Source organism: Antechinus flavipes, chromosome 2, assembly GCF_016432865.1.
Source record: "Antechinus flavipes isolate AdamAnt ecotype Samford, QLD, Australia chromosome 2, AdamAnt_v2, whole genome shotgun sequence".
Classification (NCBI taxonomy): Eukaryota; Metazoa; Chordata; class Mammalia; order Dasyuromorphia; family Dasyuridae; genus Antechinus; species Antechinus flavipes.
Genome location: NC_067399.1, coordinates 220,108,931 through 220,125,933, shown reverse-complemented (window position 1 = coordinate 220,125,933; position 17,003 = coordinate 220,108,931). Strand labels below are relative to the sequence as shown.

The following is a 17,003-nucleotide window of genomic DNA, read 5'->3' as shown; positions in this document are numbered from 1 at the left end:
TTTCTTTTCCTCAGTCTTTTCTTAGAAGGCTTAATTCATCAACTTCTTATATAACTTGCATTTAAAAAAAAATTCTTGTTATAGGATAAATTTAGGAATAATATTCTTAGGAAATCCAATAAGTTATGTATTGCAATAAAGTTTTTTTTTATTATTATTATATCCATGAATCGTATATATAAATTAAGGAAGCTTTATTTATAGTCAGGGAAAAATCACCAGTATCAGTGATATAGTTCCATTGCCCCAGTATTTCCTTCATGCTTTTCTCTTGCTATTTAAATCATGAGAAATGAGACATGGTTACATAATGGATAAGAGTACCTGCTTAGTTTAGAATTTTCAAATCTTGCCAGTAACACATATATTGGTTCTATGACCACAGACACTTAAATTCTGTGTTCCAAGGAACGTTGTGATACTAAGATATAAAGAAGTTGCTGACCTATATCAGTGGAAGGAGATTTCAAAGCTGATTTATGACATGAGTGCTTGCATCTATAATTTACATTGTGTTTCAGGTGTCAAGCTGCTTCTTCAAACAGCATTCTGTTGTCGTCTATCAATATTTATATTATTTCAATTTCTTGATTATCTTGTTATATGATTTTGCTTTTTCCATAGTTTTAAAAATACATTTTCATTAATTTGTAAGTCTTCATGTGGAAAATGGTGCGGTTTTTGGACTAAATGGCCACTGAGGTCCCTACCAATTCTGAATCTGAGTGAATTAGCAGTTATTCTGCATTTTAGAATGGTTCTTTAGAATATTGCCCTTAAACTATCCAGAATTGATGGTAAAAGTACATAAGCTAAGATTCAAATTTAAACCTATTTCATATATTTACTGACTGATTTTAATTTGATATGAGAAGTTTATGAAAATATACTACTGATTTGTCCATATAGTCCAAATGCCATGAAAAAATTTGGTAGCAGACACAATCATACCACTACCACATTTGTGATGAAGAGATTATCACTAGGTTCCTAAATCCCATGCACCTTATTATAAATACCAATATTTGAAATGATCCCACAAGATTATTCACTTAGAACTGGAAGGGCCTTTTAAGTACACCTAGTTTACTCCTTCATTTTATAGAGTGGTTCTATCTTCTCCAAGATTACAAAGATACTTAACTAACTAGAATCAAAAGATATTTGAATCCAGATCTTCTAAAGTCAAATAAATGTATCTCTGTTAATTCTAAATTATTGTACTACTCAGGTTTCCTAGAAACCTCCATAGGGACCTAGAGAAAAAAGAACTAATCTCTCAGATCCTAATGTGAGACTACCTAATCCAATCTTAAAAACTTCCTTTCTTCCCAACTCTGCTATTAACTGTTAAAGGTCAAAAATAATGTTGGTTTTATCATTCCAATCATCAGGATTCAGAACCTTAGTGGCAGATCTTAACTCCTTATTTGCCATGTACTCAGACTGTTGTACAGCCTTGTCATTTTCACCTTTACATCTCTCATATATATCTTCTTTTCAGTCACATAAGCACTCTCTCACTTAGTAACATTTTATTTTTTTAATTACATGTAAAGATAATTTTCAACATTCAGTTTTATAATATTTTGAGTTTCAAATTTTTCTCCTTTCCCCAAGACAAAAAGCATTGTCATAAAGCTTACATGTATACAAATCATATCAATCATTTTCACATTAGTAATATTGTGAAAAAAAAATCCAAAGAAAAAAAGATAAAAAAACCCCAAAACTACAAAAAAAATGAAAGTAGTGTATGCTTTGATTTACATTCACACCCCATAATTCTTCTTCTAGATAAGAATAGCATTTTTCATCATGAGTCTTTTGGAATTGTCTTGAATCATTGTATTGCTGAAAAGAGCTAAGTCTGTTATAGTTTATTATCAATGTTGTTATTACTGTGTACTATATTCTTCTAGTTCTGCTTACTTCATTAAGCATCAGTTGATATGTTTTCAAGTTTTTCTGAAATACATCTGCTCATCATTTCTTATAGCACAGAGTATTCCATTATATTCATATAACACAACTTGTTCAGCCATTCTTCAATCATTGAATATCTAATTCTTTGCCATTACAAAAAAGAGCTGCTATAAATATTTTTGTGCATCCGGGTCCATTTCCCTTTATAATCTTAGTAGTATTATTGTATCAGAGTATGCATAGTTTTATGATACTTTGGGAATAGTTTGAATTGCTCTACAGAATGATTGGTTCATAACTCTACCAACAACAATGCATTGTGTCCCAATTTTCCCTCATCTTCTTCAGCATTTATCATTTTCCTTTTCTATCATAATAGCCTTTCACAACCACTCATTTATATAAGTTCTCATTACTTCTTTCCAATTGATCTCTTAATTGCCCTCACTAATTCATCTCTCTAAATTACAATATGCCCTTCATTCAACTGCCAAAGTGATTTTCCTAGAGTGCAGATATGACCATATCATACTCGTACTCAGTAAATTCTCCAAGATTACCCCCAGGACCAAATATAAAGTTTTCTCTTTAGCATGTTAAAAGCTATCACAATCTAACTCTTTCATATGTGTCAGCAGTGATTCACAACTTTGTGAAATCTACATGAACATTAGTTTTATTACAAGAGAAATGAGCATGCATGTGGAACTAAAAGAGTTCACAATTCATAGAAAATTTATATAATTGTGAAAAAGAGAAGAGGAGAAAGCACAAATCTCCACCCAAAGAGATTGATGTGGGAGGGGAAAAGGTGCAGTAAGAGTGGGAAGAGGACAGAATCCCTCTTGAAGGGGAGGAGCAAAGTGACAGCAAAAGCTACATTCTTTTCCCCTGGAAAATATAGACTATGAAAATGGAATGTTTTGCTTTTTTTTTTTTTTTTTTTTTTTGTGCAAGGGTTCCAGCTGCTCGAGACAGTTTCTAAGCCTATGTAGACTGACTGGCACTCCTGTCTTGATTCCCAAGGACACTCCCAAAAAATCCAGTTTGGGATGCTATCAAATTATGTCAGTTATGGGTAGAGGGGTGCTTCTTTCTTGACATATTCAAGGCTAGTGTTTCTGGAAGGTATAGCTACTCAAAAAGGCAAGTTCAGGAGACCCCTTAATATTCCTCATCATTTGTTACCAGTCTTCTTCATATTTTGCTCATACTCTATCCATCAAGTTTGGTCTGCTCTGTGTTCTTCACATGACATTCCACCTCCCATTTTTGTGCATTTGCGCTGGACATTTCTCATGTTCTCCCTCTGATTTTTAACTTTCATGTTTTCCTTATTTTGAATCCCATTGTCTGTAAGAGGTTTTTTTCTTCCTCACTGCACCTTCCCCAGTCCCTTCCTTCTAAGGACTTCCCTTTTATTGGAGTGTAATATGTTTGATATATATATAATTATTTAAATATTCTCTCCCCAGATTAGAAAGTGAGCTTCTTAAGGTCAGGGCCTGTCTTTTTGCTGTCTTTTGTTCCCAGTGCTTAACACAGTTCCTAATACAAAATCCAAGGATTTTGAATTCTTTTTTAGGCCTTTTTTGCTTGATTAATATTTTTCTTTGTATCTAAAAATGAAGAATTGAGACTAGATAAACTCTAAAAACTCTACCAGTTCTAAGGCCTAAGATATAAATTATGATATAGTTTGACAAGTTTCGATAAGTATTTTTTTTATTAGAAGAATAAACAAAGGGCAGCCAGGAAGGTTTATTTTTTGTCCAGTTTTTATAAATTTCTACATATAGCATTTTATTGAAGGTTCTTATTAAATCTGGAAGGTAATTATAATATTAATCAAGTTCCACACCTCTTAGATGATATCTGGAAAGAGCAATGGTAAAGTAACTTCAGTTCATCTTTCAGAAAGTTTTATTTAGTTGTGTTCCACTCCTAAACTGTCTCTGGAGAAAAGTTGAGAAAAATCACCTTTTGCCCTTTTTTTTTTTTTTTTTTTTTTTTTCCAGTAGTGGAGAGCTATGGATGTTTGGATACTGTCCAACATGGCAGTTGTGTTTATTTTTGTTGAACTACTTTTCTTTCTTTAAATATATATGTATATATAAAACAAAGAATAGTTGCTAGATAGTTGAAGAAGAGGAATATATTTAGAATGGAAAGTAATAAAAAACAAAATATAAATAACAATAATAATTAAAAATCTTTTTTATAATTTGACCCTAAACTATTTTTCCCAGGCTGATACATACTACCTTCCCTTCCCTCTGTTTATTTTCTAGTCAAAACAAGCCTAATTTTTCTTCCTGACTTTCCATCTCATGCTAATGTAGAGGCTGTTTTTCAGGTCTAGAATGCTTCCCCTCCTCACCACTTCTTGGAATGCCTAGCTCCCCTCCAAACTCAGACATAATTCCATCTTCAAGTGGTCTTATTCCATCAGTTGTTAGTATTTTCTTCCTCTCTCCCCTATAAGTTATTTTATATATATCTTTTGTCCTACTAATCTCTTGTGAATGTTGTTTTCCATGTAGATAAGAACTATTTCATTTTTGTCTTTATATCCTAATGCTTAATATAATGCTTGATAATATCAATTTGTCTATATTTCAGTAGGAAAGCTGTATTTCAGTTCTAAAAATACTAACGAGCAAAATATTAAGTTCATCGTGGCTTTTCCTAAAAATCCTAAAAATCAATCTGGCTTTTCCTTTTTAAAAAAAAAAAAAAAAAAGGTGCATCATAACTCCAATCTCTTTATGCCTTCTTACAGGTTGTTCCTCATTCTTGGAATGGAACTTCTTTCCTATCTCAGGGTTGCTTTATCCTTCTTCTCTAATTACTTTGTATTCATTTACCCGTTTATAATAGTACCTTCTTCATCAAACCTCTCCCAAAAGTGTTTTTATATCCCTAGTATATCACATAGTGACATGCAATTAATAGACGTTGAATAAATGTTGAGTGTAATTGAATTGATTACTTTCATGGGAAATAGAAGGATATGAACCAAGGATATGAACTGTAGAAAGGAGTTGTGCACTTCAGATTCAGCATAGATAAATGTAAAGGCTCTAGCTACATGGGTAAAGACTTAAAATTTGACAAAATCTGTTGAGGAATTTGAAAGCAGTCTCAGAAAATATAGGATAAGATCACCACTCCAAGCATATAACATATCTAAATGGATATGTGACTTATAATTCACATCATAAAGGAACAAGAAAGAAATTTTCTTATTGAACCTATGGTAGGGGAAGAACTCTTTATCAAACAAAGGATAGAAAGGATCACAGAAAATAAAGTGGACAATTTTGATAGGATACTGTCGCAAGAAGTTTTGCATAAACAAAACTAATGTGGCTAACATTGAAAGGAAAAAAATTGTGTGTGTATGGAAGCTTTTGCTCTAGACTTTCTCTAATAAAAGTCTGATTTTTACAATAAATAGTTGATTACAAGTTATGAGAATAGCTACTCTCATGATAAATGGTTTAAGGATACAAACAAGAAATTTTCAAAGTATGAAATTCAAGCTATCCACATTTGTATGAAAAAATTCTCTAAACCATTAATTGTTAATGAAATGCAAATTAAAGCAACTCAGAAGTTCTACTGAAAGTTCATCAATTTAACAAAGATGACAAAAAAAAAGATAAATATTGAAGGTACTGTGGGAAAAGTCACATCATTGCATTGTTGATAGAGTTCTGATTTGGTGTAATCATTTCGGAAAGCAGTTTGAAACTATACCCCAAAGTATTAAACTGTTTATACCTTTTAATTCAATGATACAATGATACTCCTATAGACTTATACCCCAAAGAGATTTAAAAAAAAAAGACAAAGATCCATATATACAAAAATATTTATAGTAATATTTTTTGTAATGGATAGAACTAAAGTGTTGCCCATCACTTGAGAAATGGTTGAACTAATTCAATGTAATGGAATACTTTTGTGCTTTAAGAAATGATTAAAGAGAAAGGGAAACCTAGGATAACTTGTATGAATTAATACAGAACTAAGTGGGAAGAACCAAGACAGCATTGTGAAAACAACTTGAAAAGTCTCAAGAACTGATCATAGGCATGATGAGCTAATGAACTAACGTCCAGATGATCAATAATGAAGAATATTGCTCATTTCCTGACAATGGACTCAAGATAAGCAATAAAACATAGGTTTGGGGACATGACCAGTGTGGGAAGTATTTGGCTTGACTATGTTTGCTACAAGGATTTTTTATTTCCTTTTTTTTTTTTAATTGGTTGGTTGTGAAGGAAGAAGAAATAAATAACTGTTAATTGAAATAAAATTGCACATAGGGCAAGAGGTAAAAAAATTAAAATTATATGTAGCAAACAACTTGATTTGACCTGAAGACCCTAAGGGCGAAGAGATTACCTTTTGATTAAGAACCACACGCTAAATTAAAGTTGGCTTTGCTTTTATAATAAATTGGAGGTTGCCACCAGTGTCTCTCAATTTCTATGATTTTTTTTGCTGTCCCCAAAGTTTCCTGAACAAATTTCCCTCCATTTCTACTAACTTGTGTCCTCAGATTTTCCACATATGGTCTAGACATCTCATTTTACACTTTAGAAAACTGAGACATCCTCACCCTTATGCTGAACAATAATTCCACTTTATTTTCTTTAGCCTCCTGATTACCTATATCTGCTTTAACCTTGTATTCCAAAGTCCAAGTCAAATATTTTTTCAAATCACTGAGCTTTCAATATGTGAATTCAGTCCAAGGCACCAGTATGACTTGTAGCAGCCTTTGTTGTTTTTCTTCTAATTACTCTTTGATGAAAATAAAAATACCTGTCCAGAGAATAATCCTAAAATTTAAATATTTTATCAAAATATAGCTATTATTTTACATCCACTGACAAATACAGCTTTTTTTTATGTTTTTAGATGTTAATTCTTTTAGCTTTTCCATTTCAGTCAGTAGTGATCTAAGGATCATATGTTATACTTAGCAATAAAAATCCCTAAAAACTGTTGCAATATATTTTAGATTCATAGATTTTAGGGCTGGAAGGGACCTCAGAGGCTGGTCCAGTTCAGTCCTGACATTTTATTTTGAGGAAACTAGGACCTAGAGAGGTTAATGATTTGACTTATATATCACACAGGAAAAAAAAAATATTAGGGTTGAGATTTAAACCCAGGTGCTCTGACTTAAAAACCAGTCTTTTTCTTTTCTACCTTTTCATATTTTTTATTCTCTAAGAAGCTTTTAAGTTTTACACTCAACCTTGAACTTTTTAAAAATTAAAACAAAATATAATGTATCTTGTACTCTGTCACAAAATTTCCATTTTTATGAAATTTGAATATATTCAAAAGTTGTGATATCCTATGAAATTTGTTAAAAACGGAATTCTTTTTATGTGCCTCAGTGACAAATGATTTTAGTCTTTTCATATTAACGTATTAGGATAGGGTTTTTTTTTTTTTTTTTTTAATTTCCCAGTAGATTGAAATTCCTAAGATTTGTTTGTTCTCTTAAGATGTAAACTTCTACTTTTGTTTTAATAGAACATTCCTTATAATAGTATGAGATTCTAAGAAATTAATACTACTACATTTTTCCCTTCCACATTGCAACTTTCCCCATGGTAATTTTGGGTAACTCAATATTGAGTATCTGTATAAGAAATTAAATTAGAATTTTTTTTTTAGTTGCTGCAGATAACACATCAAAGCCAGAAGATAATACAGAAAAAGTTTAGAAACTCTGACATGCATAAAAATAAAGTATTGTATAAGAGCAACCCAAATTTTACAATAAAGTACTAAAACATCATAAAAGAAAAATTTTAAAAAATTAATATCTTTTTTCTAATACAAAGAAAAGGCAGAAATTTTATCATTTTCCAGATTATAGAGGCATTGTGCCCTTAACCTCCATGGCATGAAAGAGATAACTGGAGTCTTTAAACTATAAAACACTTCAGGGAATTGAGAATTCAAGTAGAATTCAAGTCCTTGCTTTTCAGTATTTTATGTTCTACTTGGAAATACATTTATATATATGCTTGTATATATGTATACACACATACATGCATATATACATGTGCATGTACACACATTTATATATGTGTGTATATGATTTATGTATGTATAAATGCCTTTTGTGGAGATGGCATCTGAGCTGAGCCTTGCAGGAATCTTAAGGAATAAGAATTCCAAGGGCACAGTGAAAAGTCTATCTAAAATCTCCTATCTAAAATTTTGGATCATAAGAAAATGTGTGAAGTCACAGACTTAATGCTAGACTTGGCTCTCCCCCTCCCCAATCCCTGAGTTGTGAAATTAGGTGAAAAATGTTTAAGAATCTACAAAAATAAATGTAACATCTTCAACTGTTTTTTGTGAACCAAATACAGGATTGTGTTCATATTCTGCTTCACATTCTTGAGAAGTCTTGCTTTTGTTAGTCTGAGGTGCCATGAATTAAAACAAAACAAAGCAAAACAAAACTAGTTGTAATATTGAACTAATAGACAAAAAAAAAAAAAAATCATAGGATCACATATTCTCTCTCTTCACTTAAAATGAGCTATTAAGGTATTTCTAATGGTCTAAGAATAAATTCTAGTTAAGTAGTAGTTTGGCAAAAATGCAACTGTTTTGGAAAGTAACTTGACCTTACTGAGCCAGGGAGGTTTAAAATTAACTTTAAAATGTAAAACAAAAATGATATTTTAGGAATTACTGTTTCCTGTTACCTCAGACCTAAAACTCCATGTTTTTTCTTCTGCTGTGGCAACAAGAATATGGAAACTCAAGACTACCAATAACTTGGAGTTCTGCAATCACATAAGAATCACATTATAGTAATGTGAGGTTTCTGTGTGGCATTATCTGCCCTCAGTGTTTAAAACCTGAATTGTAGCATACTGGGTTTTTGTTTTTTTTTTTTTTTCTTTCCTCATCTTGTTACCCTTGTCTTTTTTTTTTTTTTTTTAAGATACATTGTATTGGTTCTTTTTGCCTTAACATTATGTTCATCCCCTTCTCAAGATTAGTAATTCTTTCTTTGTTACAAAAAATAAAAACAAAAACATTTAATTGTCCCTTGCTTTTCTTCAGTGAGTGAGGGAGTTTTTTGGTTCTCTGGAACCTCCAGAATTTGACTTCCTTTGGTGATCATTTTAGTTATCTTACGGTTGTCATCATTATATATATTATTTTCTCAGTTCTACTTATTTACCTCACATCAAATCATTTAAATCTCTCTTTCTCTAAATTACTCATCATCATGGTTACCCTTTTTAAAAAATCATTTATTTTTGACATTAAAGTAATTTTTTTTTTTTGCATTCCAAATTCCCTTCTTTTCTCCCCTATCCTACCCATTAATAAGACAAACATGATATCCATTATGTATGTAAACGCATATAAAACGCTTCTATAATATAATAAACACATGTTTAACTTAGTGGATTGCTTGCTGTCTTGGGGAGGAGGACAGAAGGAGAAAAATTTGTAGCACAAGGTTTTGCAAAGGTGAATGTTGAAGACTATTGGAAAAATAAAATTCTAATGAAAAAGAAAAAAATATTTCTATGAGCCATATTGCAAAGGAAAACGCAAATTAAAAAAAAATAAAAACAGTAAACAAAGTATGCTTAAATTCAGAATTCATCAGTTCTTTTCTCAGGAAGTGGATAGCATTTTAAATTAAGGGTCTTTTGGGACTATATTGGCTCATTATCTTGATTAGAACAGCCAAGTTTTTCACAGTTGATTATTCCTACATTGTTGCTGTATACGGTGTTCTCACTTCTTGTTCTACTCACTTTGCAATAATAGTTCATATATATATATATTTTAAACTATCTGCTCATCATTTGTTGTAGCATAAGAGTATTCTATCATAATTATATTGCCAAAACTTGTCAAGCCATTCTCCAATTGATACATAGTCCCTTGATTTTCAATTCTTGGCTGCTGTAGCAGCAAATATTAGTAACTATTATAAATATTTTTGTACAAATAGGTCCATTTTCCTTTTCTCTGATTTCTTTGGGATATAAGACCTAATGGTGGTATTACTAGGTCAAAGGTTTTATAGCCCTTTGGCCACAGTTCCAAGTTGTTCTCCAGAGTGGTTGGACTAGTTCATAGCTCCACCAAGAGTACATTAATTTTCCTGATTTTTCTTCATCCTCTCATTCTCCTTTTCTATTCATGTTAGCCAATTTGATTGGTGAGATGTGGCATATCTGAGTTTTAATTTGTATTTCTTTAATCAGTAGTAATTTAGAGCATTTTTTCATGGGACTACAGGTAGCTTTGTTTTTTTCTGAAAATAGCTTGTTTATATCCTTTGACCATTTGTCAATTAGGGAGTAGCTCTTAATTTTATAATTTTGGTTCGAGGCCTTTATCAGAAAAAGTAAAGTTTTTTCCTCCAGTTTCCTGTTTCCCTTTTAATTTTAGCAGTTTGTGCAAAAACATTTAAATTTCATATAACCAAAATGATCTATTTTACTTCTCAAGAGTCCTTTCTATCTCTTGTTTGATCATAAACGCTTCCCTTATCTATAGATCTAACAAGTACATTTTTTCATGCTTCTGTAATTTGCTTATGATATATGTCCTTTATATCTAAATAATTTATTCATTCTGACTTTTTTGTAGAATTTTAATAAATATCTTGTCATTGATTAATAATCTGAGGTGAATTTATTGCCCTGAGATACACAGTTTGTATAGTATTAATATACATATATATATATATACACATACATACATATTTACATATAAATACACACAAAAAAATACAGTACAAACTAGTTTGGAAGGAAGGATACTTGTAATTGGAAGGGGAAAAGGAAAGGCTTCAAGAAAAAGATTTTATTTAGTATATAGTAAGCTGGGTTTTATCCTTTAGAGCTATGAAAAGAAATATCATTCCTTGGAACCTAGTTTTTAACCCTACCAATTCCGCAATTGAACATTTATTGAATTTGCTAATGCCATTGAGTTCTATGTAGGAGATTATAACAGTAGCATAGTGCAGTGGGGTCAAACTTAAATAAAAAAGGGAACCATGAAATTATATTTAAGGATCCTTGAATCACACACTGGCCCAGAAAACCACATATTGATATTATCTATGCTCTACTGAATTTTCATTTATTTTGTTAAATATTTCTCTATTAATATTTTAATCTGGCTGGGAGGCAGCACTGAGAATATTGCAGGCTTCTGCAATTTGATCTGCTTCAAATTTGATACCTCTGGTATAGTAGATAGAGGCCTTGGCACCAGGCAACTTAGATTCGCATCCCATTAATTACTCTTAGGGTCTTTATATTGTTTCATTGGGTGGTTGTGAATAAAGAACTTTATGAACCTTAAAACCTTTGCAATGACAAGATAAGACATATACTACATATAAATATATTCATATATATTACATATACATGTATTATAGAATATATGCCTTCATATGTCTGTATATATGTACAAATATATATATATACACACACATACATATATAGAAATAGAATATGCTCACTGCTTGTTAGAAGTACAAAGTGCTTTTAGAGTTCTAACTGGGGAGATTGTTGAGATGTGTAGAAACAGGATGTGAATTGCGAAATCATTGAAGGTTGCTTACTGGCATCAAAGCCTGTTAGAATTATATGAAAATTAAGTCCTATTGTTTATTTTTTTTTAAGCTTTTTTTTTCTAGCTCTTTTGGACTATACAAGATTCAAAATATGTTATGATTTTGCTTGATTAAAGAAGAATTGCTCATCCTTGAAAGTAATGAATGGCAAAAAGAAAAGGGAGCAGGATCTTTGCTCAATCACAGACCCTGGGAAAAATCTCTAAAAATTGGAATTAAGTAGTAACTAATAACCTTATCTTCTTCTGAATACTTAACACCTGCTGTAAAAAGCTTAAAATAAAAAGTGCTTCTGATCTTTATTTGTTTTTTTTTTTTTAATAAAGAAGTCAGTGATTTTATTGCATTAATAAAGTATTTTATCTCCTCTATTATAAAATGATGTGCCTTACTTTAATGCTCTTTGAAGAAATAAAGATATTGTTGATAATATATGCAGTATTCAATAGCTCTACTATCCAAGTAATAAAAATGTTTAATGAAAATATCTGTCTTACGTGGTTTGATACAAATGCATGTCATGGTAGACATTGGTTATAGATGTTCTTTTGAACAGGGAATTACTGTAGAGGTAATCTAGTCAAATTTAAATACATTAAGTGATTGGAGCAAGACTTTTTGGTAACCTACCCAGACTAGAATTTGGGTTTTCTGGCTCACATAGTGTTCTTTCTATTCCACCACATCACCTGTAATTATTCTTAAATGATCTTAAATGATCACTCTTACTTGGGCAGTGATCAAAGAGCAGAGCGTACAAATTAGTTTGAAGGTGTGATTAGAGAGATTAAAAATATGTTAACAAAATATATTGATTTTAATGTCTTTCAGAGCCATGTTGTCATTGAAGGGGATATACTTTATGATTGCACTCTTTTTGGGAAGCTTTTTCGGAAGTATTTTCATGTTGGCTCCTTGTTTACCTTTGATGTTTATAAAGCCATCCTTTTATCGCCGGATCAACAATCGCCTTGTGGCAACCTGGCTCACACTTCCAGTGGTAAGTTAATCATCAGAGAAAGATTAAAATGATTAGCATTTTCAATAGTAAGTTTAAGAGTTCTGGTTTTTAGTTATATAAATTTTTAAGATAAAATTTATATAATGATAAATTTATGTTATGAGAAGTAGCATAATATAGTATAAATAATCTGCCATAAAGCTAGAAAGATTTGGGTTCAGATTTTCTTTTTGACACATATGGGCTGTTTGACCTTGGCAGATCAGTTTAATTTCCCAGTGCTTTAGACTGGTCGTTTCAAACTCAAATAGGAATGGAAGCCACTAAGCTGTACCTAAGGATTGCTGGGGCCACATATTGATTTAGAAAACCAAATATTAACATTTATCATAGCTCTATTATATTTTTACTTTGTTAAATATTTCCCACCCACATTGTAACCTGGTTCTAAGGTTGTCCTAGGGAGTATTACTGCCACACTTGTTTTTGACACTTTCATTCTAGACAGGCCTCTGTAAGACTACAAGTTGCAGAAAAGGTCCTGACCTTAATCAGTAGGGAAAGTTTTACCAATGAAAGTTCCATACATAAGTGGAAACATGCCCAACTCCTATTCCTTTGAAAAGCAAATTGAAATTTTTATTTGAAGGGAAGTTCATATGTATATATTATTCAGGCCTGGAATTTACTCTTATAGTTTGAGAAATGTGATTAGAAATACTCTTCTAGTTTGAGAAATGTGTTTAGACTGTATTCTTACATGCCATGTCCTCCTTTATTTTACACCTTGAAAAGTGGAGAAACTATAAAGGGGAAGCTAGCACAGAAACAAGAGATAGCATCAAGAAATAGCATCAGTTTGCTAGTTCTGGAGTGAATGAAAATAATGAGCTGCATAGTCATATAACTTGCATTTATTTTATATGAGTCATGTTTCAGGTATTGAAGAGACTTCAGAAATCTCATGATATAAGTTAATTATCTGAGAATCCCTTTAGGAACTAAAGGGAAAAATGAAAACCAAAGAGGAAAAAATGTTATCTTTTTAAACAATAAAATATCGAGTTGTATTGAAATTAAAAACTGCTACAGTGATCCTTTTCATTACTCTTTAAGTTTTTTATTACTCCTTTAAGGTCAAGAGGTAGAAAAATGGATGGCTTGTATCTGATTGTTCATTTACTTCAACTCTTTATTTGGTATACTTAATTCGTTCTGATAATGATAAGATTTAGCAACTTCTGAAAATTTTTACCTACCTTATTTATTTTTTTATAATCCTCAATTGCCTATTTCTGGGTTTTTCAGTTTATATAACTATTTTCTGTACCATATTACCACTTTTGTCTCTGATCCTGCTAGTAAACACAGTCCTTTGAAACTACACAGCAAAGTGAGTCCTCTCCCAGTACTTCACCAGAGTGATTGCTTTTTCAAAAACAACCAGAATTCTCTTTCAGAATAACTAAAGACAATTTAAGGGTTCAGTAAAACCATCTTGGTATGAAAAGACTGGAGCCTATTCTTTAGTAAAGTCTTTATATAGTAGTAATGGTGTTTTTTGCTGGTCAGCTAGGTGGCACTCAGCCTTCCTTATCTTCAGAGGAGTAAAAGGTTGAATCATGTTGCTATAATACATCCCAAATATAAAGATGACAGAGTGTAATGGAAAGAATAATAGATCAGAGTACCTGGATTTTTACATCTAATAAGATGTTGGGCAAAAGTCATGGAACCTCTGAACCTTAAGTTCTTTATATGCAAAATGAAGATCTTTTAATTTCATTCTAGTTCTAAATCATATGATAAACTATGAGAATGATTAGTATATCTTCCAGATATAATTAATTGTCCAGAGCTATATCTGACTCTACAGGTTATCTGTTGGATTATCTGTCAGTCTCATCCTGTGTCATACATTTCTCTGGTGTCCTCCCTTATTCTACTTTTTCCATATAATTCTTGGTTAAATATATATTCATAGCCACCATGTTTCCATTCACTGACCCTTTGGGGGTCTCCTTTAACTTCAGATCTTCAGAGACTTGTATTCCAGGATTCATGGCCGTACCTGGAGAATATTACTGTTTAAATATTACTGGGAAAATATTGATGTTTAAAAGGTGGGCCTTTGACTTTAGGAAAAGTTTAGAGTTTTTTAAAAAGCACTATATACTTTCTCAAAAGCAACTTATCTTGTTTTTCTAATGTTGAATTTGGGATTTAGTTCATTACCTATTTGTTATGGCTATTAAAGATCCATGTAGACTATGTTGATAGACTAGTTTTATCCCTTAGTAATAACAATAGCTAGCATTTATTTATATGGCATCTGCTATGTGCCATATATTGTGCTAAATAGTTTAAAAACATTAATCTCATTTGATCCTCACAACAATTCCAAAGAGTGCTATTTTTATCTCCATTTTACAATTTAGGCAACTGAAGCAAAAAAAGGTTAAATGACTTGCAAAATCACGCAACAATAAATATCTAAGGCTAGATTTCAACGCCTCTCTTTCTAACTCTAGGCTTAGTGCTTTTTCTACTATGCCATCCAGTTCCTTATCTGTATAGGATAAATAATTATATTAGATAGATAATTGTCTACAAAGGGGAGGAACTTTGGAGAAATATACTTCAGGCTCAATATGATTGATTTAGTCCTACAACAAGTTGTTAACTCAGTGGAATTGATAAGACAATGGTTATCTAGTTTGGCATGTGATTTCTCTAGTTCAGTATGATTGATTTAATCTTACAACAAATAATGGTTCCTTAGTGATATAATGATTGGTTTATACTCAGTATACTATAATGATGTAATTGTAATAAAGCATATAAAATGGAGACAAACTCAGCCAAAGAGAGACTTCAAGATAGACACTGTCTTGGTGGCTCTCCTACATTCCTCCACTGAAACTAAGACCCATTTTGGAGGGCCTCCAGAAAACTAGCTGAGCCACAGGCAAGGAGACAGATTGTAAAGGAGACAATAAAGATTTCTGGACTTTATCCCTGGCTATTCTCATGGTGATTACTCTTCTGAAACGAAGGCTGGTCCCAAGACCTCCAGAAAGCTAACCAGAATATTACAATTATCCACTCAACTATGTATCAAAGTCCAAATAATAGATGCTTATTATGTTATATGCAGAACTCTTTTGAATGACTATGAATTTCATTTAGAAGGCTCTGCAGTATTTTAGGGCTTGATGCAATTTCCATGGAGAAATCCCTCTCTTTTTGAACTCTGCACACAGTGTATGGCCAATGTTCTCACAAGAGCTTTCTTCTTGGAGCCATCTCTTTATACTCAAAGACAACAACTTCTTGTTGCATAAGAGCTTTACATAAGCTTTTACATCCTTTTCATTTTTTACTCCTATGATGCTATGTTTTTCTGCATTTTTTTCTTTCCCAAATCCTGTCCTTTTACTAAAGTCACTAAACATCAGTAATTCAGGAGGCATATATCAAGTACTTTGTGACAAGTACTTTGCTAGGCTTTAGGGGTTAATTAAAATAACAACCAAACATATCTTTCAAGAAGCTTATATTTTATAGGAAGCATCAACATGTTAGTATGTAAAATATATATAAAATAAATGCAAGTTAATTTTTAGGGGTGGCATTAGTAGCTATGGTAATCAGGAAAGGCCTCATGGAGGAATAGGTTTTTGAGATGAGCTCTGACGGTAACTTGGGATTCCTAAAAGCAGAGTGTGAAAATACAGTTTGATTGAATTTGGAAATGTTGTTGAGTTCTTCTCAGAATGTCTTAGCCTCCCTATCTTCTATAACATGTTTGTATATAATCTATAGTTATCTTTATGACAGTCTTCATTTCTCATGTTCTTTTTCTTCGTTATCATCATCATCATCATTTATGTTCATCATCAGCATTGCAATTTGATAAGATTAAGGATCCTATGAAATAGTATTTCACATTGCCTTTGGACATGTGAGAAAACCAACTGTGTTTTGGCATAAGGCAAATAGGCCTTTATTTTTTCAAGAAGACTTTTGAACTATTCTTCTACTTAGGTGCATTTTTTTGTATTTTAATTTTAATCTGTTTGGTTTCATTTGTGGCCAACAGTACATTTATTAAATATTTATTATGTGCCAGGCACTGTGCTAAGTGCTGGGAGTCATGCTTAATTTTATTGGATATAAAGTTTTTGGTCACAATCCTAGTTTTTTTGATGTCTAATATATAGTATATCAAGTCCTGCAGTCTTTTATTATAGTCACTAATCTTGAGTAATTCTAATTGTAGCTCCAGCATAGTTGAATTGGTTGTTGCTGCTACTGCTGTTGTTGCTGCTTTAAAAATTTCTTTCTTTTTTTTTTTTTTTTTTTTTTTTTTGAAAGTTAGCAGTGATGTTCCATAAGTTTCTCATGTAGGATCTCTTTTAGGTGGTGATTGGTGATTTTTTTTTT

The 17,003-nt window shown here is 31.6% G+C and overlaps 1 protein-coding gene across 1 annotated transcript in view; it reads left to right on the top strand.

Moving 5' to 3' along the window:
- The window catches only part of LCLAT1 (lysocardiolipin acyltransferase 1), a 119,448-nt gene that overhangs the window by 24,637 nt on the left and 77,808 nt on the right, over positions 1 to 17,003 (top strand). Inside the window, exon 2 of the mRNA XM_051976200.1 lies at positions 12,428 to 12,596. Within this exon, the coding sequence (XP_051832160.1) occupies positions 12,432 to 12,596 (165 nt within the window). The 5' untranslated portion in view covers positions 12,428 to 12,431. The remainder of the gene's footprint in view (positions 1 to 12,427; positions 12,597 to 17,003) is intronic.